This window comes from Engraulis encrasicolus, chromosome 14 (genome assembly GCF_034702125.1).
Source record: "Engraulis encrasicolus isolate BLACKSEA-1 chromosome 14, IST_EnEncr_1.0, whole genome shotgun sequence".
Taxonomy (NCBI): domain Eukaryota; kingdom Metazoa; phylum Chordata; class Actinopteri; order Clupeiformes; family Engraulidae; genus Engraulis; species Engraulis encrasicolus.
In genome coordinates this window covers 21,256,130-21,274,085 of record NC_085870.1, presented here as the reverse complement: position 1 = coordinate 21,274,085, position 17,956 = coordinate 21,256,130, and the positions used below count along the sequence as shown (strand labels likewise).

General features: G+C 47.5%; 1 protein-coding gene across 1 annotated transcript; it reads left to right on the top strand.

Annotated features, from left to right (window-relative positions):
• Positions 1–13,230: 13,230 nt before the first annotated feature.
• LOC134463166 (adenosine receptor A1-like) lies at positions 13,231–17,330 on the top strand. The gene is made up of 3 exons (XM_063216397.1): positions 13,231–13,290; positions 13,428–13,755; positions 16,035–17,330. The coding sequence occupies exons 1-3, from the start codon at positions 13,251–13,253 to the stop codon at positions 16,693–16,695; spliced, it is 1,029 nt and encodes a 342-aa protein (XP_063072467.1). The 5' UTR covers positions 13,231–13,250; the 3' UTR covers positions 16,696–17,330.
• Positions 17,331–17,956: the final 626 nt, after the last annotated feature.

Genomic DNA, 17,956 nt, shown 5'->3' with positions numbered 1-17,956 from the left:
TGCAAACCCTGCGGGAGCGGGCGGGAGAGAAATGAGAAAACCCGCCCAATGCAGTTCTCTAATCCATATCGTGATATTGTTTTTTTTTCCATATCGCCCAGCCAAGGTGACGATTTGGAGACCCAGAGGGGGGAAGGACTGCTTGGAACACGTCAGATTACAACAACGGCCATAAGAGACTCTCACAGCAGCACATGGTCATGTCTGTACACACCCAAGTAGGGCTGTCACGATAACAAATTTAGCTGGATGATAAATTGGTCAAGAAATTATTGCAATAAACGATAATATTGTCTTCTTGGTTATTTTCAAACAATATAATGACAATGGGATAGAACTGCGAATACACCCTTTCTAATTATGAAAGCGTTGCAGCAGGGGGTGCTAGATAAAGGGGTAGACAGAGAGATAGACAAGGTAGACAGACTGAAAATTAAAAGTACACCAACATTTAAGCATCATTGCGTTGTGAAATGTGCCTATCGACATTCAGTCTAAGAGAGAGTGACGAGGAAAACAAAGATGCATACAATAACTTATTGTGGCAAAAAAGTTATCATGCTTGTAAAAATGTATTGTACGATATATTGACGTATTGAATATTGTGACAGCCCTACACCCAAGGCCTTTCTACAAGTACTATACTATGATAGGCTGAGTCCATTATCTATAATAAACTCTTAGCGCAGAGCCTATGTTATAACCTTACTGTCTCATAATGGCTATGTCTTAATCTGTTACTTAAGGCTGTCAGTACTGTCATAGCAATGTTGGTATGATGTAGCTGAGTATTGTCAGCAAATAGTGAATAGGCCCGTCGGCGACCCCATCTGTAGTAAGAGGCTACATATGGACCAATGGGCCACCCGTCCAAATGGTGGGCCAGTCTCTAAGGGGAAAACAAAACAGCATCAGCCCCTGATGAGGAAAATGCCCTGTGAGCCAGATTCTCAGTCCAGCCCTGTTATGTCCATAAGAGAGTCTTAGAGCAGCACATGTCTCATGTCTGTACACAGCCAAGAGAGACCTGCAAGCCATGTGGTGTACTACCCCAGTCTAAGAGCCCAGTCCTGTAACAGGCTTGTGATATTAAACTGGGGAACAGGACCAGGGATGTGTGCATGTGCGTACATCCGTGTCTGTGGGTCTGTGGGTCTACACAGAATACTCAATACAGTGGTCTGGACTGATCTCATGCTCATGTCATGTGTCTAATATGGTTAACCCTGTAGATGAGCCCTCTACACATGACTGTCTTTGCCTTTTCTTCCTCCATGTCTGAGTCAGGCCTATTTAAAATGTTAATTGTAGCCCGGCCTTTGCTCTGTGGAAGCTTCTTAATGATCATCGTGACCATGCTGCAGATCATATTATCAAACATCAGATTCAGTGGCTTCAGCCTTCAACAGAGTCCACCCCTTCAACCACAAATCAGTGATCATCAATTATTCAGATCCAGGCCCTGTCTATGAAATTAGTATGAGGGCATGGTACTGGTAGACCGGCTATAGTGTGATGAAAACATTCTTTTCCCAAATACCATGCTGAAAACAGGCCCCTTTGAAGACAATAGCCTGTACAACATAGTAAGGGAAAAAAACCCATTATTCCATATTTTGCTGTAAAATCAAAATTGTTTGTGTGTGTGTGTGTGTGTGTGTGTGTGTGTTGCGTGAGGAGAGCCATCGAGTTTTAAAAAAAAAATGAGAGAAAGGCAGCAGGTACTTTTGTACACTTTACATATTGTCCCAAACAGTGCATGTAAACTGAAAGAAACGTCTGCGACACCAAGTTCACGTTGCTCTTTTTTAATGTGATGTTTCGGGCAGCATGCCCTTCATCAGACCCTTGAGTCATGCTGCCCGAAACGTTGGAAACATTGAAAAAGAGCAACGGGAGCTTGGTGTCGCTGACTTTTCTTTCAGTTTTCATGGTATTTTTGCTGGTCCTAATCTTTTTGAGACGGATGTGCGTGTTTTTCTCTTTTTGACCAAACAGTGCATGTCTCACTGAAACTCTGTAAGTTAAAGGATAAAAGTACAGCCAATTCAGACATGCAGTTGTGATGCTCACACTACCCTGGACTTGTCAATACCTGAGAATTTTTTCCCAGCCTTTTCCTGGTCATTGTAATGGGGGCAGGTGTTACATTAAAAAAAACATCTCAATTTATTCCCAATAACATCCAAAAGGTTATGCAACATCAGCAGACAACTAGCAAACAGTGATACCTTTTGGGAAAATATCTGGAGTAGGCCTATGTTAAAGGCCAACTTCCGTTAAAAAAAAATGTTTTACTCGCTCCTTTTGAAAAATTGGATGGTCACCCCAAATTAAACTCATATGCATCATAGTGGTTCGTCACCTTGCCTGGCTGTGTTTCCAGGTGTTTCCCAATTGACATAAACAATCCAGAGCCACGAGTGAATCACGAAAGCCTATCTGTGTTGTCACATCGAAAGAAGGCGTTGCCCACATGGGTTTATGTCGACCCATTTTTCTAAAAACATGTAGAGTAGAGTAAACATGTAAACATGTAGAGTAGAGTAAAAAAATGTGCTTGTTTTCAAAACAAGCAACGCAAAAGTTAATCACAAAAAGGAAAAAAACAAGCAACGCCTGGTGGCCTGAAACCTAGCTTAGCCTAGCTATCAGCTGGTTGCTACTTTCAGATACACACGGAGCACACAGCCAGTTTACATATAGCCTCCCCACTCTAGTCAACCCATGCCTGCAGTTCAACTAGGGGTCGCTGTCGAGAGAGCACAGCCCTGAATGGAGCCTGCACGCAGAACCACCTGGGGAAGTGGCAAGTCTATAACCTCTAAAATCTCTCTGCAGAGCAGGAGGAGGGAGCCAATCAGAGACGGATATCCACGAGAAACACGGGAGACCCTCTCGTTTGTCCACAAGCCACCTTGCTAGCTTGCAAATACGGCTTGAAACAAAGCGACCAGAAAGATTTTTTAAACAGGACCAACGCGCAACACATTCAATAACAAAGAGGAACACAGCACTATTAATGAAATAACGATGAGAGGACATCTTTAAGATTTTTAAAAATGTAAAGAAAATCTGCCCCCATAAGAATAGCTCAGATCTCAGAAAGAGCTGAGCCGGAAAATGCAGCATCACCAGGTACTGACAAGTCAAGGGTAGCGTGAGCTGAGCAATACAACAGCATATTGAAATTGGCAGAACTGGTCCTTTAATTAGGGGAAAGTGCAACCTGTTCCAATTCTTGCGGAGCCTTTTACTTACAGCTAAATAAAACTTCCCTCACCCATCAGTCTTGTTTATAAGAAGTGCATATTTCACAGCTTCGGCCAAACAGCACCTTGTCTATCAAGATGGATGGCAGTGCGGTGGTGATGAGAATTCAGAGTTGAAAGAACAAGTCAGTAGACACACACACACACAGACATGCGTGCACACGCACACACACACACGCGCAAACACAGACGCACACACGCACGCACGCACGCACACACACAATTATTATTCATTATTTATGTACGTATAGTCAAACAAGGCAAGGCAATTTTATTTGTATAGCGCATTTCATACATAAATGCAATTCAATGTGCTGTACAGTAAAGTAAGATCAAATAATGAAAACCACACTGGCACCTGCCAACCGGCCAAATGCTGGTCAAACTTGGCTGCGGCTAGTAATACTTTCAGTGTCAGTAGCCAATTTGGCTGGCAGCTTGGTATGACATGCGTATAATAGTAGCCTATACTCTGTTGTTTGACCCTTGTGTTTCAATTGTTTGTATTTAAGTTTAAGGAAAAGCTTAAAGGGACACTGTGTGAGATTTTTAGTTGTTTATTTCCAGAATTCATGCTGCCCATTCACTAATGTTACCTTTTTCATAAATACTTACCACCAGCATCAAATTCTAAGTATTCATTATGACTGGAAAAATTGCACTTTTCATACATGAAAAGGGGGATCTTCTCCATGGTCCGCCATTTTGAATTTCCAAAAATAGCAATTTTTAGCTGCAAAAATTACTGTACTTGGACCATACCAGAAAATATCTGTTTATTACTTAGTAAACTTTCATGTAAAGATCAAATTTGGCAATAGGCAGCCCAGTTTCAATGAGCAGCATAGTTGCAGTACCTTTTTTGACCATTTCCTGCACAGTCTCCCTTTACAGTATTTCTCAATTGGTTTTGTACATTTCTCGAATCTCTCTCGCAATTTGCAAAACATAGTATTCATTCTCATGACAGTTTTAACAAATGGCAAAACACCGTGGATGACCTGCAAAACCGCGTCTCCCAAGTTTTTGTGTCAATGAACGTATCAGTGCCAGCAGAATGGTTAGTCATTGTGTCATAGTGTGGTCCATGTATGTACAAGCTAGTCAAATCGCTTCGTCATGTTGCCTTGCACGGTGCGGCCTCTTTTCCATGAAACTCATTTCACAGCAGTGTTGAGCAAGTTACTATTCAGAAAAACTGAGTTGAACATTTCAGCCAGCGCCCTCACAGTCAAAACACAGTATTTAAGAGTGAAGCCTGCACCAAGCTGAACAATTGAGGAGGGAAATGAGCACGTTTCCAAACATACACTTATATCACCAATATCACTTTAACGTCACAATGTCACTATGCTGCCCTCGGCCTGCGTTACTGGTGCAGAATTAGACAGCTAGCGAACAGTTCAAGAGAAGGCAAGCTGAAGTGTGATTTTGTCCTTTTATTTTCTTTCTTTCATTTCCTTACTGACTTGACTTGCATTTCCACATTCAATACTTCTCTTTACTCACTCTCTCAAAACTTGACACTCTCAAACTGTAAAACTGTAAACAGAAAACGAAATAAAGATACATGAATCTCACATACTTTACCATTTGCACGTGGCACAAATCTACACGCAATCCAGCGATATAATTTCAGCACACACAAACGTGACCTAGCATTGCTGAGTAGAATGAAATTAGCCAAACATTTCCAGGCAAGTTAAACATCTCTTCTAGAGCCAGACAGATCGAAATACACAACAAAATAGGCATGAAATTTCGTTCACAAACTAAATCTTACACAAAAGGTCACTTACAGACTTAAATTGTCCAAGGCACAAGTGTGAAAGAATACAGATTGCGGGAGAGATGAAGTCCGGTGGCTTTACGGCAGAAAACACTAGAAACACTGGCAGGAACTGACCAGGAAGTAGATTTGCGCTTAAGGCGCAGTACCGCGAGAAAATCCACTAGGTGGCGGTATTCACCATAAGATTTACGGGAGTCATACTAAACTCAGGCATGAAATTAAATGGAAGGCAGAACACTCCCCGCTTGGCGTATAACTAATATGCCACTACAGACATTTACTTAAACACAAAACTTAGGATTCAAAAGGATATGGTCTTCTAGCTTTCATCAGAAAGCAGAACGACGATCTCTGAGATGGGTCTCAGAAGGACTTTAACAGTTCCGTCTCTGACGATCTTTACTTCCACCTTCCGGGTCCTCTTGTCCCGGCTCGGCAGCGTGTTGACGATCACTCCCACAGGCCATTCGTTCCTGTGGGCTTGACTGTCCTTGAGCAAGACGACGTCGCCGGTCTTGACGCTTGGCCTTTCGTCGGTCCACTTTCGGCGGCCCTGCAGCGTAGATAAGTAGTCTCTCCTCCATCTCTTCCAGAAGGTGTTTGCGAGGCACTGGACGTGTTTCCACTGCTTCCCATGCAGTTCAGCCATCTGGAAGTTTCCAGAGGGCGCGGAGACGGTGCTCATCTTCTGGGTCAGGAGCATTGCCGGGGTAAGGACGGTTGGCTCGTCGGGGTCGGAGGACACGGGCACCAGGGGTCTCGCATTCATTATGGCCATGACTTCAGCCATAAGAGTGCTCAATACCTCGTGTGTCAGGCGAGTGTGTCCGGTCTGGAGCAGCATGGCATCCAGGATGCGCCTGGCGACGCCGATGAGTCTTTCCCAAGCCCCCCCCATATGTGAAGAATGGGGCGGGTTGAAGACCCAGGAGCACCCCCTGCTCTGGAGGTAGGTTGTAACTGGTGAGTCTTCCGTGTCGATGCCCAGCTCTTTACAGGCACCGACGAAGTTAGTCCCTCTGTCGGAGCGGAGAAGCTTGGCCGGGCCCCGGATGGCGAAGAATCTTCTCAGGGCATTGATGAAGCTGTCGGTGGTCATGGACTCTATGAGCTCGAAGTGGACAGCCCTGGTGGACAGGCATGTGAAGATCACTGCCCAGCGCTTGCTGTCCGCACTTCCTCCTCTTGTCCTCCGAGTCATAATGGCCCATGGCCCGAAGACATCAAGGCCTACGTGGGTGAAGGGAGGCTCTGGAGTGAGCCTGTCGGGAGGCAGGTCGGCCATCTTCTGTTCTTGCAGGCGCCCGCGTAGCTTGCGGCAGATCACGCACTTGTAAATGACAGAAGACACCAGGCGCTTACCTCCGATGATCCAGTATCCAGCTGCTCTCACAGCACCCTCCGTTATGTGACGCCCCTGGTGCACTACTTGTTCGTGGTAGTACCTCACCAGCAGTGTGGCGATGTGGTGAGTGTGTGGGATAATCAGAGGATGCTTCTCTTCCGTTGGCAGGTCCGGGGCGGACGAGATGCGACCTCCGACCCGCAGCAGGCCGCTTTCTTCGGCCACTGGATTGAGTTTCTTGAGGGGACTCTGCTTCGGAAGCGCTTTGCCCTCTCTGAGGCATTCGAGTTCGGTGTGGTAGGCATCGTGCTGGACAGCACGGATGATGACACTCTCTGCGTGGGACAGCTCGCTTGTGGTGAGTGCGTCCTTGAAAGAGCCCCACCTGTTGCGCGATGAGTTGGGTGGACTGCCTCTGAAGGATGCGGCAACATGGATAAGCCTGGCTGTAGCTTTGCAGAGGTTCTTCCAGCTAGAGAATCTTTCGAAGCGCTGAGAGCCCAAAGGAGCATCCAAGGCTCTGGTAGCCAGAACTGCAACCTCAGGCCGGATCTCTGCGTCTGCTTCAGGTTCGATGAGAGTCAAGACGTTGGGTTCTGGAGCCTCCTCGGCGGTCTCGCGTGTGAGGAAGGTGGGACCGGAGAACCAACTGCTTTGCTGTAGCTCTGCTGCCGGCATGAACCTTGTAGCATGGTCCGCAGGATTCAGGTCCGTGGGGACGTAGGACCACTGGTCTGGATGGGTGCATTGCCTGATGCGGGTCACCCGGTTGGCCACGTAGACATAGAATCTTCTTGACGAGTTATGGATGTAGCCAAGCACGATTCTACTGTCCGTGAAGAACCTGACAGCATCCACATCGATGTCCATCTCGTCTCTGATCAGCTCGTACATCTGAACAGCCAGCACGGCCGCACAGAGCTCGAGGCGGGGGATGGTGTGAGCAGGACGGGGGGCCAGCCTGGACTTACCCATGATGAAGCCCACATGTGGTTTGCCGTCAGCGGTGACTGCCCTCAGGTAAGCGACGGCGCCTATGGCTACCGTGGAGGCGTCGGAGAAGATGCAGAGTTCTCGCCTCCGAGTTGAAGTCAGTAGTGCGGGGATGTAGCACCTCTTAATGTGCAGGTCTTCCAGAGCTTTTAGGGAGTCTTTCCACGCGTTCCACTGAGTCTCTTTCTCCGGGTCGAGTGGGGTGTCCCACCCCTGCTCTGTTGACAGTTCTCTCACTAATGCTTTTCCTTGCATTACGATAGGAGCGACGAACCCCAGGGGGTCGTATAGGCTGTTCACCTTGGACAAGATACCTCTTCGCGTGTATGGCTTCTCTTCCCGGGACACTAGGAAGGTAAAGCTGTCCGTTTCCAGGTTCCAGGATAGGCCCAGGCTTCGCTGGAGGGGGAGAGGATCTACACCAAGCTCCAGCTGTTTCAGGTCTTTGGCGCGGTCTTGTTCAGGTAAGGCTTCCATCACCTGTTCGCTGTTTGATGCTACTTTATGCAGCCGTAGGTTCGACTCTGCGAGCATTTCTGTGGTTCTTGTGATGAGGTCTATCGCTTGCTCGGGTGTAGCGACAGAGGTCAGCCCGTCATCAACATAGAACTGGCGCTCCACGAACTGTCTCGCATCGGAGCCATATTCCGCTTCGCCTCTCTCAGCGGCTCGCCTCATGCAGTAGATGGCGATGGCTGGGGATGGGGTATTCCCAAAGACGTGGACTTTCATCCGGTACTCCACTACAGGCTTGCTGAAGTCGTTGTCCTCATACCAGAGGTAGCGGAGGTAGTCTCTATGATCGTGTCTGACCACAAAGCAGTAAAACATTTGTTGCACATCGGCTGTAACGGCGATTGGCTCTTTTCTGAAGCGAAGGAGCACTCCTAGGAGCGTGTTATTCAGATCGGGGCCGCTGAGGAGTACGTTGTTCAGGCTGGTGCCGCTGCATTCGGCGCTTGAGTCGAACACTACTCTTATCTGACCCGGCTTCTTCGGGTGGTACACGCCGAACGTGGGCAGGTACCAGTGTTCTTTACCTGGCTCCAGGGGTGGCGCACGCTCGGCTTGGTCGTTGTCCAGCATTCTCTGCATGAACTCGATGTAGTGACTTTTCATTTCTGGCTTTCTCTCCAGAGTCCTCCTGAGTGAGGCTAGACGATTCACTGCTTGTTCCCGGTTGCTTGGGAGGAGTCGTCGTGGCGACCGGAACGGCAGAGGTGCTATCCAGCTGTGATCAGCATCCTGGTAGACCTCTTTGTCCATGATGTTCAGGAACGCTCTGTCGTCCATCGACAGCGCTGGTTTGTTGTCGTCTCTGGAGCTCTCGAAGACGGAGTGCCCCAGTCCATCTGTGCTCGTTACCTGGTCCAGGTCGTCCTGCTGGGTGGCGGAGAGACGTTGGTGGCGGTGTGGCTTGCCACTGTAGTCCTCCTTCACCTGGATGTTGTTTGGACAGGGGCGGAGAAAAGATGCACGACCGTTGGGTAGCACACTTGCCTTGTACACGTTGACTTCAGCTGGTTTGTGGACGGCGTCCAGGCAGACCTCGCCCACGATGACCCAGCCTAGGTCGAGCCGTTGCGCGTAAGGAGCGTTGTGTGGCCCGTTGATCTGCTCCCGTACCTTGTGGACTCTCAGGATGTCCCTTCCCAAGAGCAGGAGGATGGGTGCGTCAGGGTCCACAGCGGGGATCTTGTGCGCGACTGGCTGGAGGTGTGGATGGTTGTATGCCACGTCCGGTGACGGGATTTCTGATCTGTCGTCGGGCACCATGTCACACTCGATCAGCGTGGGGAGCGGGAGTTGCAGTTTCCCATCCATGGACTCGAGCACGAAGTTGCTGGCTCGCCTGCCGGAGGTCTCTGTAGTCCCGGAGCAGGTTTTCAGCGTGTATGGTGCTGGGCTGGCTTTGACACCGAAGAGGTTGAAGAACTCTGCTTTGGCGAGAGACTTGTTACTCTGTTCGTCCAGCACTGCGTACATCTTGACTGCTTTCTCTTTTTCCCCTACAGGAAAGGCTTTGATGGCGCAGATCTTGGCGCATGAGCGCGGGGTGTCTGCATTACCACAGATCTCGGTGCAGTAGGACACGGCTGCCGGTGTTTCCTCCGTTTGCTCCCCGCTTTCCTCCTTGTGTGCTTTGGCGTTCTCTGCAGGTGGCGGAGGACCAGGGTGGAGAGCGGCTATGTGTCTTTCACTGTTGCACTCAGTGCATTTGATGGGCGCTTTGCAGTCTTTTGCAACATGCTGAGTTGACCCACAACACTTGTAGCATATGTGGTTGTCTTTCAGGTATGCCCTGCGTTCGTCGATAGTCTTTAGTCTGAAGGCCCTACACTTTTTGAGTGGGTGTGGCTTCTTGTGCAGTGGACACTCACGGTCTGGTTCGCTGGTGCTCTTCTCCATGGAACCGGCATGACCGTCGCTGGACTTGGAAGTAGCCTCCGTCTTGTGCACGGCGACCGTAGCTTTCTGGCTGGGCTTTACGACCTTGTCGGGTCTGGACGGCGTGGAGGTGGCGAAGGCGAAGCTGGGGTCGTTCCGGACTTTGGCCTGCTGGCGGACGAAGTCTGAGAAGACCGGGAATGGAGGGAAGGCTACCCCGTATTGTTCCTTGAACCTGGACCCCGTGGTGATCCATCTCTCTTGGAGGCTATAGGGCAGCTTCTCAGCGATGGGGTTTACCCCCCGGGCCGTGTCTAGGAAGGCGAGGCCGGGGAGGTATCCATCCGCCTTCGCGCATTCCAGTTCGAGGAGGATGTCGCCCAGTTCCCGGAGCTTGGCGCTGTCTTTGTTGGTTAGCTTAGGGAAATCTTCAAGCTTTTTAAGTAGTGCATGCTCGATGACCTCTGGTGTGCCGTAGCAATCTTCCAGGCGTTGCCACACCATGCTGAGGCCGGCAGCGGGATTGAGGACGTGCACTGAGCGGATTCGTTTTGCATGTTCGGCTGATTCGGCGCCAAGCCACTTCACTAACAAGTCCAGCTCCTCTCTATAGGAGAGGTTTAGATCTTGAGTGGCGGTCACGAAGGATACTTTCCACGACCAGTAGTGTTCGGGCCGGTCGTCGAACTTGAGAAGGCCGGAGCTGACGAGCTCTCGCCGCATGAGGTACCTGGCCAGGTCTTGCGCTTGTTGTGGCTCATGTGAGGACGCTCTCTGGGGGTTTGTGGGCGGCTGTAGGTTGTCAGGATGTGCCCTGGGTGGAGGCCTCACGCTGGGTGCTTCCTTTTTGATGTGCGTGGCGTTTGGCATCGGATGTTGGCGAACAGCTGGCCCAGCACCAGCGGCTTGGTTTGCGAGTGTTCTCTGGGGCCCCACTGCAGCTGGCCTGGCTGCGGCATCTTGTTGTATGGGTGTTGTATGGGGCTCCACTGGTGTATGTTTCAGTGGCTGTGATTGTCTGTGAAACAGCGCTGCATGTTGCTGGACATAGTTACCGGCTCGTTCAGCTGCATTGAGGGGCCTTTCTGGAACGTATGGACCGTGGCGCTTCTCCCCGCTTTCAATCTCCTCTTCCTCCTCGTATGCGTCTGCTTCTGCCCTGCGTGCAGCAGCGTTCTTTTGGCAGCTGAGGAGGTGGAGATTGGCTTCGAGTTCTGCTTTTTGTCTCATTGCGTCCGCTGACTGCCTCATTGCGTTAGCTTCAAGCTCGGCTTTCTGTCGTATCATGCTGGCTTCTTTTTCAGCAAAATCTAGCTCTGCCTGTGCAGCTTTTAGTTTGGCGTGTGCCCTGGCTCTGGCAGTTGACGTTGATCTCCTGCTGGAGCAGTGTGAGGGGTGATGGGATGCTTGTGAACGGGCATCTGGTGTTTGAAATGGCTCTCCCTGTTCAGTTGACAGGTGAATATCTGCTGTGGTTGGCTCTACTGGAGCTCCACCAGTTGCCTGTTCGATGGCATTCTGCTCTGGTCTGATTGAGTGTTCACTCATGACTTCTTTTTCCATCCTAATCTTCTTACTTGGACCCGCCGCGATGTAGTCTTTTTACTATGCTGCCCTCGGCCTGCGTTACTGGTGCAGAATTAGACAGCTAGCGAACAGTTCAAGAGAAGGCAAGCTGAAGTGTGATTTTGTCCTTTTATTTTCTTTCTTTCATTTCCTTACTGACTTGACTTGCATTTCCACATTCAATACTTCTCTTTACTCACTCTCTCAAAACTTGACACTCTCAAACTGTAAAACTGTAAACAGAAAACGAAATAAAGATACATGAATCTCACATACTTTACCATTTGCACGTGGCACAAATCTACACGCAATCCAGCGATATAATTTCAGCACACACAAACGTGACCTAGCATAGCTAAGTGGAATCAGATTAGCCAACATTTCAGGCAAGTTAAACATCTCTTCTAGAGCCAGACAGATCGAAATACACAACAAAATATGCATGCAATTTCGTTCACAAACTAAATCTTACACAAAAGGTCACTTACAGACTTAAATTGTCCAAGGCACAAGTGTGAAAGAATACAGATTGCGGGAGAGATGAAGTCCGGTGGCTTTACGGCAGAAAACACTAGAAACACTGGCAGGAACTGACCAGGAAGTAGATTTGCGCTTAAGGCGCAGTACCGCGAGAAAATCCACTAGGTGGCGGTATTCACCATAAGATTTACGGGAGTCATACTAAACTCAGGCATGAAATTAAATGGAAGGCAGAACAGTCACTATAATGTCACACCAAAGACTACGCTACAGAACAGCAGTTATGCAGTAGGCCAAGTTACGATGGTAAACAACAACAACCACAGCCCTATCTCAGTGTCTGCAGCGGAATGGCCAGGTCAACCTGAAACTTGCTCAGCACCCGGGTGGTTGACGTTTAAGGGCGTAACGCAAAAAAAAAAAAAGTTTTTCCAATTCCTGAAAAAAAAACGATGGGAAAAATTGGAAAACAAAACAAAAAAACAAAGCTCATAGTGGTCCGTGGAATTTCGCCTAATTGTTGCCATTTTTGGGAAAATGTGGCCTGCGGTGTGACATCCTTGGTGTGACATTTCTGTAAGATATAATAAAATTATTAATATTCTGCACAAACATATCCCCCATGCTCTTTGTACTATTGTTCCTTTAACCCCCACCCCACACACACACTACTACCAACCCGCACCCCCACCCCCACCCACACACGCCTATGCATTGTACCGGCAGATTACTGTGATTTCACTGCATGGTTTCACTGCATTACTTGTAATAATTGTGTTGACATGAAGTCACACCACAGGAAATTCACTGCATTGTGGCCATTTTAATCCTTTTGTATACATGACTGACCCCTTCTATAAGAGCAATCACACCACAGGACACCATTAAATGAACCTAAGCATTGCATGACAGAAACATTGCAATATGTAGACATATTAAGAGGTGAGGAGTCACCTTAAACTTCCAGACCACTCTCCAAGACCCTTGTAGTTGGCCTTGCAGCTGCCCGTTCACCAACATTTACATACATGTCACCCCACAGGACGCAATTTGTGTTACGAAATGGACCTTGTAGTTAATATTACTGTCTTGAAATTTTTTCACATTCACATATCTTAATATCAAGTTAATATTTATGCAATCATGCCAAATGCTTCATACATTATTCAAAATGATGTTGGTTAATTTATATATATATATTATATTCCAGGTTTCATTAATGTTACAGTCACACTGCAGGATATTTGACATATAAACCTTTACATAAATCTTAACAAAAATGTTTCTTCTCATCTAAGACTAATATGACATCTTCTTTATTGACATTTGTTTTCAAGAGGAAAAATAAGAGTTTTGTAGGTTTTTAACCAATGTTACGAAAAAACAAGGCGTCACGTCTCCCACCCACCCACAGATGCTATTAACGGAACTGCATTCAACATCCTGCGATGCCAGTAAGTTGAGCAAGTTCCTCCTAACACTTATTATTCAATCGCCTTCGTTTTTGTTCTCAGCTGTGAAGCTTGTTGACTTTGAGGAAGACAAGGCATATCTCTGCTTCCCTAGCCCACGTTGATTTTCTGCATGGCAGGTGGAATACAGTTGGTCTACATCGTACTGGAGGTCCTGATTGCTGTGGCATGTTGCCTTGGCAACCTGCTGGTCATCTGGGCAGTGTGGACATGCGGTGCCACGAGGCGGCAGCCCACCTTCCGCTTCATCGTCTCTCTGGCGGTGGCCGACTTCCTGGTGGGGGCCGTGGCGGTCCCTCTTAGGATTCTAGGAGATGACCGAATGGAAATGTCCTTCCACGGGTGTGTGGCCTTCTGTTCCGTGGTGATTGTTCTGAGCCAAACCTCCACCTTCTCCCAGCTTGCCATAGCAGTGGACCGCTTCCTACGTGTGGCCATCCCTCTCCGGTAAGGCGAAATATTTGTTAAGTCACTGATATAATATGATGGCCAGTCATGGGTATTACATGTAGCCAAAAGGTTGCCGGTTCGACTCCCGACCTGCCAGGTTGGTGGGGGGAGTAATTAACCAGTACTCTCCCCCATCCTCCTCCATGACTGAGGTACCCTGAGCATGGTGCCGTCCCACCGCTCCGCCCCCTTGCACGGGTGAGGCATAAATGCAATTTTGTGTGTACAGTGAACACTTGTGTTCTGTGGAGTGTGGTGTCACAATGACAGTTGGAGTTTCCCAATTGGGCTTTCGCTTTCATATATGATTGATATGCCTTTCTTCAAATGCAAATAAACAGCCCTATCATAAAATGAGTCGAGTTGAACAGGAGCCTGTTATGTTAAATTATCTTTTGTTTACTTGCTTCTGGGAAGGTAAAACATGCCCAAAAGACATTACCTAACACAACATTGTCAAGGGCAAGCAACGCAAAATGCTGGCCTGTGTTGTTAATTCAAAGAGAACTACAGGTACCTTGCATAGCAGGACAAGAGCACCCAATATTGAAATAGCACTTTCCCTTATCAAACTTCTGCTTCCCTTTTCATTAGGCAAAGGCAGAAGGCAATATAATTTGCATCATGTTTGCTTAGCCACATTTCCAACAATAGACCTACAACATAACCAGCTTGGGAGGTCCAATATGAACATGAAAGGTTTGGCATATCTCAATCAGCCACACTAAAAGTGTGCAGTCCGCTGAAGAAAAAAAACCCACTACACTTGATGAGTTAAACGGGTGAAGTTTACCTGGATGATGGCTTATAACGTTGGGCAAGGCATCTACACGTGCATGGAGGTAGTCCTTGCTGTGGTATGCTGCCTGGGGAACTCGCTGGTGATCTCGGCAGTGTGGACCTCTGGTGTCAACAGGCTTCAGCCTACATTCCACTTCATCATGTCGCTGGCAGTGGCAGACTTCCTGGTGGGGTCCATGACGGTGCCATTGCGAGTGGTGACCGACAGCTATGTCGAGATGTCCTTCTATGGCTGCCTGGCGTGCTGCAGCATGGTGATATTCTTGACACACGTATCTGTCTTCTCACAACTGGCACTGGCGTGGGATCGCTTCCTTCGTGTTGCTATCCCTCTAAGGTAACCCCCCCCCCCAGGCATGTCGAGCATGAATTTTATTCTGGTTAGTGATCAGATCTCACTTTTACAAAGATCATGTTACAATGTTTTTAGGCCAACATAGGATGATTGTGGTGAAAAAGTGGCTAAAATGCTATGACAATGCTATGCTAAAATGCTATGCCAAACAAGGATTTTGTCTTTTTTGTTGTGACTTGTGGGTGTTTAGTTGGTGGTGTTTGTCCATGGAACTTTTGTAGGCCTATTGTAGGCCTACACAATAACTTATATATGCTTTCACGAGCTGTCTTACATTACTTATTTATACTTAATTACATTTTAATGTCAATGAATGGAAGGTCCTCAGCTGCTGTTAGTCCTTTTTAGATGCGTCCTAGCATCTATATAAGAGGGTATGTCCGTCGGTCGGTCGTTCGGTCTGTCTGTAGGTCCGTCTCAAACGCTTTCTAAAATTGTAATTCCCTCCCGTGTCCACAAGGCCGCAGTGCATAGGCGGACGCATCTTTGTACACCTGTCGGACTTGTTATTTCTGCCACAGACACCAACAACATGTTTTGAATCACACAAGTTGTTTTCTTTTTTTTCTTTTTTTATATTTTTAGGGGCTTTTATGCCTTTATTTTTGACAGGACAGTTGAAGATGGTGACAGGAAGCGAATGGGGCAGAGAGACACGGGGTGATCGGGAAATGACCCCGGACGGACTCGAACCGGGGTCCCCGAGGGTGGGCATGCAAGCCCAAATGTGGGGGGCTTAGCGCGCTGCGTTACAGCGCCCCCACACGAGTCGTTTTCAAGTTGTCCATTTAATGTATTGAAAAGGGAGCTTCAGCATAATATTCATATGCATCAGGGCTTGACATTGGCACTTGCTAATTGGCCAAATGCTGGTTAAACATGGCTGTGGATAGTAGCAATTTCAGTCACTAGCTACTTTGACAGGTAACTTATTTTTTGCTGTGACAAATCACAGAAGTTGCATCAATCGGGTATTTACAGTAAATGCAAGTATACTTTAAAAAGACAACAAAACTGTATCTAGCAGAAATGGCTAGTGACTGTGTAAAAGCACTAGCCACAGTAGTCAGTGAGCAAAAAAGTTAACGTCAAGCATTTGTCTACTGTTTGTCTCTGGCAGGTACAAGTCCACGGTGACTCCTCAGCGCTGCTGGTGGGTGGTGGCTGCATGCTGGCTATTCGGTGCCGTGGTGGGCTTTATGCCACTCATGGGCTGGAACAACCGCGCCAACTTGCCGCACACGAACCGGACTGACTGCCAGTTCCTGGACGTCATGTCTTATTCCTACCTGGTGAACTTTAACCTTTACACCTGCTTCGTCGTCCCCCTGCTGGTCATGACGGTGCTCTACTGCAGCATCTTTGCTCTCGTGCGTCGGCAACTGAGGAGCCCCAGTTTAGGAACCCAGTCCCAGTCCTACTTCAGGAAGGAGCGCAAGCTGACCCTGTCCCTGGTGCTGGTGCTGGTGCTGTTTGCAGTGGCCTGGCTCCCTATTCAGTTGATGAACATGGTCACCTACTACTGGGGCACGTCTGCTGTTCCGCATGAGGCATTCTATGTGGGCATTCTCCTCTCTCAGTCGAACTCGGCCATCAATCCTGTCATATACGCCCTCAAAATCCAGCAGATACGCAACGCCTACAAGTTGCTATGGAGACGGGTCGTCCTCTGCCGGGATGAAGACGAGACGTCATCGTCAAGGACCCCAGGAACTGAGAGCAGCAGCAATCCAAAGAGACACGTGGAGACAAAAACGGCCGAAACACCACTTCCAGACTAATTGTGAATTACATCTGTACATCAGCCTTACTGTGAAAAAATAACATGTAGGATTTACTTTTTTATTAATATTACTTTAATAATGGACTTACAAAATACAGTGTGTGACAAGGAGACAAAAACTGTTCAAACACCAGTGCCAGATGAATTGTGGCATGCATATCGGTCTTGCTGTAAAAACAATTTGCAGGATTAAAATATTTTAAAGGCAGAAATATTTGCACAAACATTTTTGTAAAGGCTTAGTGTAATGTAATGCTGTTGAAAATGGTACAGTTAATTTCAAGTTAAACGTTTCTGAGTAAACCTCAAAGAACTAGAACCATGGCTGATGGTGCATCACTGAGAAGAAATTGATTGTGTGGAGGTTGTAGGCTGAACTGTTGTCTTTACATTTTTGGTGTCTGAAAGAGTCATTGTACACTTCCCACCTGTAGATCTATGCCAGATATCTTCCCTGCAGTGAGCAGAACCAAGATTGATTCAGTGTTATTTACGGTTCGCTGTTAGGCAGACACGATTCTAGGGACAGTTGGGGCCCCAAGCGAAAACTTGAAGGTTGAAAACAAATTGCCACTACTGTAGATTAAATTTTGAGCTGTTGTTCACTATCTAGTGGCTTGGGGGCCCCAAGTGGCTGCCTGCCTAGCCGGGTGACAAAGATGCACCTCTGCTGTTAGGGGAGAGGGCCACCACAAACCACATGTTCAACAAATAAAACGTAACGTTTATCAAAACAATTTGTATTGAATGAATTGACCTGTTTTTTTAAGGGTTTGGGAATGCTCCTGTAGAATTAGATGACGACCACAAATATTTCCAATCAGCTGACCATTCATTCATCTCAATCCTTAAGTATTGATGTTTCTGAAGGAAATAAATAGCATCCTATGAGGGCAGTGCAGATGGCTGTCTCAGTGGGACGTCCACCTTTCTCATTAACTGTGATGGAGGGTCTCGCTAGCGGAGGTTAGACTCATTAAGCTGACAGCTAGCGGTTTGGCTCTGGTTTATCTCAATTTTGACCTTCTGCTGACTCCGTACTGTATGTCATGTCAGAAAACATTAATATCAATTTGAAATACGTACAATGCATATCAATAGCTAGAATATGGTTTGTCAGTTGTATTGTAAACCTTCGTTCACCCTATTTTTCAAGAATTCCATTTACATGATATCTACTGCAAGTAGGCCTACTGAAGTGAGTGCCTTAAAAAATCGATGCTTGCAGTCATCTGATTTTAGAGTCACTTTTCTGGAAA

Bases quoted from the DNA above. Each gene is read 5' to 3' on its own strand.
- LOC134463166 (XM_063216397.1), top strand. From the start codon at position 13,251: ATGCTATTAACGGAACTGCATTCAACATCCTGCGATGCCA. The intron at 13,291-13,427 runs GTAAGTTGAGCA...TCTGCATGGCAG, and splicing joins TTCAACATCCTGCGATGCCA to GTGGAATACAGTTGGTCTAC. The intron at 13,756-16,034 runs GTAAGGCGAAAT...TGTCTCTGGCAG, and splicing joins CGTGTGGCCATCCCTCTCCG to GTACAAGTCCACGGTGACTC.